The 10397-nt window shown below is 44.1% G+C and overlaps 3 protein-coding genes across 3 annotated transcripts; 2 read left to right on the top strand and 1 right to left on the bottom strand.

The window, feature by feature from the left end:
• Positions 1-2153: 2153 nt before the first annotated feature.
• BDCG_01364 (WD domain-containing protein) lies at positions 2154-7133 on the top strand. Its single transcript, XM_045416864.1, has 4 exons — positions 2154-2840; positions 2984-3265; positions 3330-5219; positions 5291-7133. Exons 1-4 carry the CDS (start codon positions 2729-2731, stop codon positions 5548-5550), a joined length of 2544 nt encoding a protein of 847 aa, XP_045272499.1. The 5' UTR covers positions 2154-2728; the 3' UTR covers positions 5551-7133.
• Positions 5986-7637, bottom strand: BDCG_01363 (uncharacterized protein). Its single transcript, XM_045416863.1, has 2 exons — positions 6977-7637; positions 5986-6902 (listed from the first exon to the last, which is right to left on the bottom strand). The coding sequence occupies exons 1-2, from the start codon at positions 7085-7087 to the stop codon at positions 6297-6299; spliced, it is 717 nt and encodes a 238-aa protein (XP_045272498.1). The 5' UTR covers positions 7088-7637; the 3' UTR covers positions 5986-6296.
• On the top strand, positions 7191-10324 carry BDCG_01362 (nucleolar RNA methyltransferase). Its single transcript, XM_045416862.1, has one exon. The coding sequence runs from the start codon at positions 7518-7520 to the stop codon at positions 9480-9482; it is 1965 nt and encodes a 654-aa protein (XP_045272497.1). The 5' UTR covers positions 7191-7517; the 3' UTR covers positions 9483-10324.
• The last annotated feature ends 73 nt before the right edge of the window (positions 10325-10397 follow it).

Genomic DNA, 10397 nt, shown 5'->3' with positions numbered 1-10397 from the left:
TAATAGATGTAAGTAGACTGGTCATCAGAATCATGAATTTCACGTTTGATCTCATTTGATCTGATCTCATACATTTCTTAGCGTGAATCCCGCTGAGACTGGCTATCAAAAAAACATGCAAAGTGACTATATATCAGATCTTAAAATGGAACCATGACTTGAAAAAAATGAGAAAGTGATTTCATTTGATCTCATTTAGTCTCATTCTTGACATAAAGTTACTATTTTTAGACATTTTAAGGTTTTTTTTAGACTATTTTTAATTTTTTAAAAAGTAATGCTTTTTGATAACACTTAAATGAGATTTAAAGTCATTTAAAGTAATAAAAATAATTTAAATTGAGAAGTGGAAATCATGGTCTCATTTGAAAAATGTGACAAGAGTAGACAGTAAGTCTCACTGAGACAGTATGAGACTACTATCTAATGTTAAAACTATGTAATGAGATCAGTCGAGTTGGTAATAAGAATATCAAAAAATCTAGTTCTGGTCTCAGACACGGTTACATGATCAGTCTAGATATAAGTATATAGAGACTGCAGTGATAACAGAGCAGTTAAAAAGCTTATATTAAAATATACAGTAGTTTCAGAAATCTCAGATTTCTGCTGAGATAGAGATGTACACACTCTAGAGAATAATATAGTATTTCTCTCAGAGAGTGAGATCAGGTCAGTTTCAGTGTAGATATATAAGACTATATCAGTCTTATTAGAGCTTAACTGATTTAAACTTATAATCAGATTAAGTAATTTAAATTATAATATAATAGAACTGAAGTAGTGACTAGTCAGTAATATTATATAGAAATAGTTATTTAAAAAGCTGTATAAGTAAGCTTAACTATTTTACTTAAATAGCAAGCTTATAGACTACAGAGTTATTATAAGAATATCACAGATATAATACTTAGTATATTAAGAAGATTATATAAAATATACAGTAACTCTTATATATATTTCAGTAGAAGAAAAAAAACAAATTACTAACTTCTTTTATAAGAAGTCAGTATTTAGCTATTCTATATAGATAATGAGTAAATACTCTTCTCTTATTTCATAAACAAGAATAGCTGAAGTGATATCTTAGCAGTATCTCACTATCAAGAAAAAGTAATCTACTAATCTTATATAGAAGCAGAGTTCTTATATTTATTAATCAGATCTTTCTATAATATATCTGAATAATATTATAGAGTGATTGAAAACTGATTTAAACAGAATGAAATCATCTGCATGAAAGTGATAAGCTGTGTGAAACCGCAATAAGATCTTGGCGCGGCTGGGAGCGTGATATATATATATAATATATTTCATCTCTCACTTCTAGAATTACATTACTTATTCATTCTTAATAATCAGTATATTTTTTCAGAGACTCTACACTCTGATCTGAATAATGATAATAATATTTAAGAGATACTTAACATCAAGCTCATCTGAGAGAACTGAATGAAATATCTAGTATATTAACTAATTCATAGTTTTTAATTTAATAAATAAATAAATTATAACTATCTCTTTAATACTCAGTCATATCTTAATATCTTCTACATCTGCTATTTAATAAGATCTTAACAATTATCAGTAATAAACTCAGTATCAGATATCTTACAAGCAGATTCTGTATATACTGATATACTTAACTCTTTTCAGATATAATATTACAGTGTTAACTACTATTATGAGAATAATCTATAATAAGTCTCTTCATTCTCAATAGAATAAAGTATATCTTATTAAGAAGTAGAGCAGAGTATGTTCTGCTATAAGTTTTAAAAGTAGAATCAGAGACTTCTGCTACTTTATATAAACTTTAAAACAGAGTGTGTCTCACTAGAATCTCAGAATAGAATAGAATATGTTCTACTGATTTCACTGTTTCTATTATTTCTTTTTTTTTCACTACTGTATACTTTAATTCTCTAATTGTCTGTATATCTTACTATCTATATCACATGTATAATATAATAATCTCATCACTCTGGGAGAGAGATGAGAGAGGTGAGAAGGCAGAGTGTAAGGTCTAGAACTTAGAACATGCTTATGTACACATTATGTGACTCATAGACACTGCAGTGTCTTATACTCATTCCCTGCTTCTCTACTATCTAGTTCTCTTCTTCAAGAATCAGTAATATTACATCCTAATATGAAGCTGCTGTCACCCCGATATCCATGTAACCGAGTCCTAACACATAGCATGATTTTTCTCCGACCCAAAACGGCTCGCTGGGCCGCTATTCCTCTTTCGGCAGCCACGGATTGTACCGTACCCCGGCCAAGACCATATCGGACCGGAGAATCATGTCACCGTGCCCCCCAAACAGGCTAGCTCAACCCTTTCCTCTTCGCGTGGCTGGACTGCAAGCAAAAGCAAAAGGACGACGCAGTTTCAGTTGTTCAGCCAGCGCGGATTCAAAATCGACGACGAACGACAGACGAGACACGGGCACTCGACGGACAACTATCTTCACACGCCTCCGTTACCTACTTTCCCCATCTATATAGCGCTAGTTTGCTATTGCATCCGCCTGCGCCTATTTCCCCCCTTCTACGAGCTCGTTCGCTCGGCGCAATTCCATGCCCCTTAGTCCCTGGTATCCACGCAATTGACTGTCACCGCGACTTTTTTCTTAAATACCTGTAGAAACGGAAAAGTCAAAGGGAGAAGGGTGTACGCTTACAACAAGCTATTTAGCCCTATCAGGACTGGAGGACCTCTTGAATGGCCTGGCAGCCGTCATCTGCCATGGCTGGGAACGGGGGAATGGCTGCAGGGAGTGATGGTGCTTCTGCTCACATGGGCCATCAACAGGGCACGGAATACACGTTGCAAGGTGGGCTCTCTCCTCTAGACTACTTTCTTCCTTTCTTCTAGGGACAGGAGGGGATCTGGTCAATTATTGTTTGGTTGATGTCAATCGACCTATTTCTTATGAATTCTACTCACCTCCTTTTAACCTCTCGCCCTATTCTACAGGTGTGATGCGGTTCCTACAGACTGAATGGCACCGACATGAGCGAGATCGAAATGCGTGGGAGATTGAGCGTGCTGAAATGAAGTCGAGAATTGGTAGATTAGAGGGCGATGCCCGTACTAGCAAGCGAATGCACGAGACGTTAGGCAAACATGTCAAGATGCTTGAGGCTGCTTTGAAAAAAGAACGGGAGAAAGTCAAGAGCCTATCTGCAGGAGAGGCTGTCGACGTGACCAAGGACTCAAAGGAGCTTGCCAAAGAAAACCTCAAAGCGCTACCAAAACGTATGATATTCTCCCCTTGAAAATCTATTACTTCCGTTTGGATCATATCTGATGAGCCCGATAGAACGATCAGCACCTAATATTGCCCAAATCGACCCCAATCGTAACGTTGAAAATTCGTCCAACCCAGATGTCCGTCAGGACTCAGAACGTGAAAAGTCTCGCATGTATCTTGGAAAATGTTCCCAGGAAGTTGCCTATCATATAATCCCTGGTTCCCATCCTCCTCCAGAATTACTGGACCAGCAGGAAATGTCGGATCATGGGTATCAAAACCACCAAATGCAGAGACCGTCCCTTGAAGACGCATATGTACAACATCAATATCAGCACCAGCAAAAACAGAAAATCCAACACCAACAACAGCAACAGCAACAAAATCACGTAAATATGGTCCGCGAGCCGTCGATACATCAACCCCTTGCGTCTAGTTATTCTGAAAATCTCAATGCTGGCCGACCCCAGTCGAATCAAAGCCAGCAAGAACAACTTGAAGGGCATCCATTCGACCAGCAACGTCCACATCCTATCCCCATGGATCGCCGGAACGACCCTTTTGATCATCCCCCTGTTACTGATGAAGAGGTGGAATCAATTACGCATACTTTCGACTCGTATGGAAAGCAGGTCCCCGCTTCTGTTTCACCTCAACCCACCGTCCCCAGGGAACCTTTATCCGATGATGCCGATGGCTGGAATTTTGATGAACCTCCAGTGAATGTTACATCCCCATCAAGCGGAGCACATCATCGACCTGATACGGATGTTTTCCCTAAGGCTAATTTTGTTCCCCCAAAATCCCCGCCTAGAGGAGGACCGGGATCTCATAGGAGGAAAAGTTCAGGAAGGCGACACAGCGAAGGGACGACCGATTCTCGTGAGCTAGGTACCTTGAGCGGACTAATGGCTGACGCGTTGAACTTCAAAGTTCGATTCGCGTTGCGCGGCCATCTAGATGTTGTTCGATCCGTTATCTTTACCGGTGGGGGCAGCCCATCAGAACCGGAAATATGTACATGCGGCGATGATGGAACAATCAAGCGTTGGATTATTCCAGCATCCTATGGTAGCTTTGGGCCCCATAGTAGCAGTCCAAATAATGACCTTGATATAACGAGTTACTTCACTCATCGTGGGCATTCGGGTCCAGTCACCTGCCTGGCAGCATGCCCTCCTGCTCCCAACTTTTCGAGCGGTGGTCGTGCTCTTGGAGATGGCTGGGTATTCTCGGGCGGTCAGGATGGAAGCGTTAAAGTGTGGGAAAGGGGTCGAGTTGACCCGAAAGCCTCTCTAGATACACATACAGATTCGGTGTGGGCTTTGTGTGTTCTTCCAGGTACTGCAGGATCTATCCTTGGCGATCAATGCAGCCATTCCGGTGGTCCCGATCGAATAATCCTTGCATCGGGAGGCTCCGACGGGAGGGTGTTGATATGGGCTGTGAGTGCTCCACCCCAACTGGCCTCTCCACAAGCTGGAAATAGAAGGGTTGGGGGAAGTCGAAGAGCAAATTCAATCTCCTCTGGTTCAAACTTCCCTTCCTCGCCGCAGCCAAGCACTGCAAGTGCAACACCCTTTCACTACACGTTGATTCATCACATAATCCGGTCCAATTCTCCCTCCCCTACGTCTATCAGCCCCTTGTCACTTGCTGGCGTCAACTTTGTTGTTTCATATGCGGACGCCTCCATCATTATCTATGACACTCGATCTGGGGAAGAAATCGTTGGGATGGCTAGCTTGGAAACTTACGACGGGACTCGTGCGACTGGCGTTAACTCTGTAGTGGCAAGCACGGTTGGGTTTGATGGGACGGTGAACTTGGACCCCAACAGAGCTTTGGCAGAAGAAGAAACCATTGTGCATGGGGCCACTGGCACTAGTGGTGGAGTCGAAGGCGTTGTTATCAGTGGCTATGAAGACCGTTATATTCGATTTTTTGATGCCAATAGTGGTATGAACGATCTCATCATCTCGTCGCCAGCTTCGGGATTTCCCAATTTAAGGTTTACTAACTCTTCACAGGTCAATGCACTTACACTATGCTCGCCCACCCTGCTGCAATCTCCTCTCTCTCTCTCTCTCCAGATGGTCGCGAGCTCGTTTCTGCAGGTCATGATGCAAGCCTACGCTTCTGGTCACTAGAGAAGCGGAATTGTGCGCAGGAGATTACCAGTCATCGACTTCTGCGAGGAGAGGGTGTTTGCTCTGTAGTTTGGAGTCAAGATGGACGATGGGTTGTGAGCGGGGGTGGGGATGGAGTGGTTAAGGTCTTCGCGAGATAATGATAAATGGTTCGGAGTTCTTGTCCCCTCAGTCTCGTTGCCTTGTTTGGTGCTTGTTGCTTGGGTTTCACGGTCAAATTTAATGGGACTGTAAGCCCTAGTGTTATAACCAATGTTCCGCGCGGCTCTTTTCTTTGTTCCCATTCTATATTGTATGTCCAACCTCAGCTGTCATAAACTTCATGTCCCTTGTCTTGCTACTCCCACTCTTCTCCCCCTTCCCCCTTTTATTTCCCCCTCCCGCTTCCGTCTTCTGACTGCCTTTTTGGCCCCGGCGCGTTTGCACATTTTCTTGGACACTATTGAAAATAACTCAGATGGCCGCCATATGTAATATCCGCCTATACTTCATGCCTCCTGACGATACCTAAATACCCTCTATCAACTGTCAGGGAAGCGTTGTGGTGTTTACATCCTGCTTCGTTCCTTCTTTTTCTTTTTCTTTCTTTTTATGCGATTGTATATTTGATGACAGGGTAAGCGAAACTTTATATTCTGTTGTTATCTTCTGTGTATTAACATATTTTCTATTTGTATTCCCGCCACCGCTCAAAGGCACTTCAAATCACACCATCGTTGCTTTCCTCTCGGAGCGAAGTAATTAATATATACATATATATGAATGTGAAATGCTCCACATGCGTTCTACGTCATAACCATACCAGCCGTAACGAGATCGGGATCTCACAGTAAACAAAAGCTAATACATTCGCACCAAGGCGAACTAAATATTTTATAGACATAAGCTACTGGGAGGAAGTCCACGCTTTTCTAAACATGGATTTAATCTGCGATGCCTGAGCCGGGTCCTTCACTTTAGACGTCATAAAGGACTCTAGATCGTCCCAGAACTCCTCAGTCGACAGAACATCCTGCGCGGTACTTGGGTGGTTTTCCACCGGACCCTGAGCAGGAAGTGATTCGGACGGTTCTTTCAAGAGGACATTTTCCTCCGCCTTGGGAGTTACAGGGGCAAGTGTAGCTCCACCGAGAATCATGACACCCAGCTCGATCTCCTTTCCCCCCGAGAGTGCGGTAGAATCGCTTCCTAGAATATCCGCTATTGTCTGTCCTTGCACAGGCTTCTTCTTCCATAATATCTTTATCTTATCCAGAGGCACACGGCTAGGCTTCTTCTCACTGTCTGCCGTCTGGACCCTCTCTTGGACGGTTTCCCGAAGTTCCTTGACTGTAGTTGAAGATATGGCGCAATTATCCAGCGTCACATGTAGAGTCGGATTTCTGGCTGACTTCAAGTGAATGGTTATTGACTTTGATGACCCTGGAGTCGCCGTTTGTTTTCTTTTCTTGGGCATCGGGGGGTGGAAATCAGAGAGGCGGGGCAGGGTGTACTGAGGGATAACAGAGGCATCGGTCAGGTTTTAGGGATCTGATCACTGATTCTTGGCTAGTTGTTTTCTCTTACCGGGTGTGGAGCCGAGAAGCTGCTGGGGTCGAAGACATAATCACCAGGAAGCTTCACGGGCCGCGTATCGAGTGCCGCGAGGAACGATTTGGTAAAAGTAAGCTCTGCCATGATGTGCGGTATTTTACTATGGGCCCTCCCAAGCGTAGTTGCTGGCCTATCAGTGGAGGGTTGGTTGGCACGAAAGGGCCAGCTCAAGTAATAATGTGTGTCTCAGCTTCAGTTTAGAAAGCGACCGTGCGAACAAAATCAGAGGCAACGTACAGGAGGAGTATTGCAATGTGCTATTGAATATTGTATGTAGTTAAGCCTTATCAATCAATGGGTTGGGATGTCTATCCAAATACGGCATATTTCGCCGGTCGGTTTTTCCGGCGCCTTGAAATTTAATTTTGCCGGATCAGAAAAAAAAAGGAAAAAGATATAAAAGATATGCAAAAAGGAGCGGTGGATCGTTCACCATCACCTTCCAATCTAGCTCCAAGCTCTTAGCCATTTACTACTCCCCTTTCAGCCCAAAGAAACCAATCCCTAGTTGAAAATGGGTGTGGGACGACGGATGAAGAAACAGGGCCCTCCCCCGGCCCTGGACGAATCGAAGATTTCATCTCTGAAACGGCGCAAGCCCTCAGATCTCGACGATGCTACTGTTCATGAGGGGAAAAAACGACGCACAGAGAATAAAAAACACTCCAGGCCACGGAATTCTCTTGATAGAAATGTTGTCAAGGCAATGAAGCCTGCTGTCAGAGATAATAAAAAGAAGCTTGTTGAATTGGAGAAGCTAGGTACCAGCGATAGTGGTGCGGAGGACCTGCCGGGGGATGAGTTCGAAGATCTCGACGATGTCAGCGATATTGAAGATGACCAGGTATCGGATTCCCAACATTCAGATAGCGATGGGGGTTTGGATTCAGCGTTTGACTCGGAAGAGGACCATCCTCGAGAGGCCATGTTCTCGGAAGACGAAGATATCTCTGATGCGGAGGAAAAGCTTACCGCCGCCAATATTGAAGGACTATCAAGGAAACTAGATCTCGAAACAGAAGCTACAGGGCAACATGCCGAGTTAGAACTTAAAGAGTCTGCCATTCAGACCAATATCGCGGGTGATAGTGTGGACGTCTTCGGGATTGACAACCAAGCGCAGAAACAGATCGGCCTGGCTCCCGACCTCCAGCTTCTTCGGAGCCGTATTACAGAAACAATTCGCATACTTGGTGATCTATCCACACTTGGGCGGCCTAGCAAGTCCCGAGCAGACTATACCAACCTTCTCATATCCGACATTTGCACCTATTACGGTTACACTCCATACTTAGCTGAAAAACTGTTCAACCTGTTCACTCCCCGTGAAGCATTCGCCTTTTTCGAAGCAAACGAATCTCCCCGTCCAGTTGTTATTAGGACAAATACGCTACGAACCAACCGCCGCTCTCTCGCCCAAGCCTTGATTAACCGTGGTGTCGTCCTTGAACCGGTAGGCAAATGGTCCAAAGTTGGGCTACAGGTCTTCGAATCTGCGGTACCATTAGGTGCTACTCCCGAATATCTTGCTGGCCACTACATCCTACAAGCTGCATCATCTTTCCTTCCTGTCATGGCACTGGCGCCACAGCCAAATGAGCGCGTTCTCGATATGGCTGCTGCACCCGGCGGTAAAACGACGTACATATCAGCGTTAATGCGAAACACCGGATGTGTTCTTGCAAATGACGCAAGTAAACCCCGTGCTAAAGGTTTGATTGGCAACATTCACCGCCTCGGGTGCAAGAACACAATCGTCTCGAATCTCGACGCGCGAGAAGCCTTTCCCAAGATCCTTGGTGGTTTCGACCGTATCTTACTTGACGCGCCTTGCTCGGGAACGGGTGTCATTTCAAAGGATCCCAGCATCAAAACCTCGAAGACCGAACGTGATTTTCTTGCACTGCCACATATGCAAAAGCAACTGCTCCTAGCGGCAATTGATTCGACCGATCACGCGTCTAAAACCGGTGGATATATTGTGTACTCTACTTGCAGTGTGACCGTGGAAGAAAACGAAGGGGTTGTACAGTATGCTCTCCGCAAGCGACCTAATGTCAAGATCGTGGATACTGGCTTGGGAAATTTTGGAAGCCCTGGCTTTAAGAGTTACATGGGAAAGAAGTTTGACGATAAAATGCCGCTCACGAGGCGCTACTACCCTCATCGGGAAAACGTTGATGGCTTCTATGTTTGCAAGCTGAAGAAAATGGGCCCCAGTCCTAAATCGGCGGAGAAATCAAGTACAAACGGATCCAAGTCCGAAATCGAGGAGGCGGAGGAAGTGGTTGACAGAGCTCCTATTATAGACGAGGAGAAGGAGAAGCAGATTGAAAACGAACCTTTCGGACCTTTTGACGAGGAAGAAGATGCGACATATATTGCAAGAGCTGAGCGAAATAAACTGCGGAGAAAAGGGCTGAACCCTAAGGCAGTGCTGAAGGGGAAACCAAAAAAAACCAAAGAATCCAAGAGATAAAACAAGAAAAAATGATGTCCGTGGTCACTGCTCACGGGGGCTGAAGAAGAGACGAAACAAGGGAGAGAAGGTCTCACAAAGGAGCAGGCCTTGGGGGGTGGGGGGGGGGGGAATAAATAGGGTATCAGTCATCGATAAATGTATAGTGGTATCCGCGCCATATACCTTAGACAGTCCATGTTCATTTGGATGTTACGTATTTCGATAATATTAATCATTTCTAATAATCCGTGCCTGTGCTATTGCGACACTATTGCTCATTCTCACTGGCGCGGAGGGTACATGGGCCACATTTTACACACATGTCAGATCCATTTCTGTCAACGGAATTTTTCTTCACCGTTTTAAAATATGATCTAGATGAAAACTCTCGCATTCAGACAACTGACTAGGTTAATGTTGTTGTGGAAAGAGATCAGGGGGCGCAAACCACGCTGAGTTATAACCAAGTTCTTTTTTCCAACTTAAGCCATTTTCCAAATTAACAACTAGTTCGCTCTACTCTTAGTGTATGTACATAGAAACAATATTCATCCAAAAATGGTCGCTTCCAAGGAACCGACAATACCGAAATCAGCAATGACGAAGCTGTATCTGAATCTAGAATTTTAGGTGGAGATCGAAACCAAGCAAGAGTGGTAAAATGATAAACAAGACGGGTTAGGGAATTACGATACGATATATAGATCTTGAAGGGGATTCGCTAACAATGATCATCGCTAAAATAACTGTGGAAGGGCGCGCGAAAACGGGCACATAGTCGTCAAAATAAACAGGTAAGAAGCAGAGCAGGTAAACAGAGGCGGGCATAACCCTCAAGCTGAAACCAAGTCGTCGCCGCTCGGGCAATCAATGTCACCTTAAGCGGGCCGGGGGGGGGGGGGGGGGGTAGAATAAAAGATAATGAACAGGAAA

The sequence above is a fragment of the Blastomyces dermatitidis genome, assembly GCF_000003525.1.
Source record: "Blastomyces dermatitidis ER-3 genomic scaffold supercont1.1, whole genome shotgun sequence".
NCBI lineage: Eukaryota > Fungi > Ascomycota > Eurotiomycetes > Onygenales > Ajellomycetaceae > Blastomyces > Blastomyces dermatitidis.
Note: the sequence above shows the minus strand (reverse complement) of the source record. Positions and strands in the feature narration are given on the sequence as shown.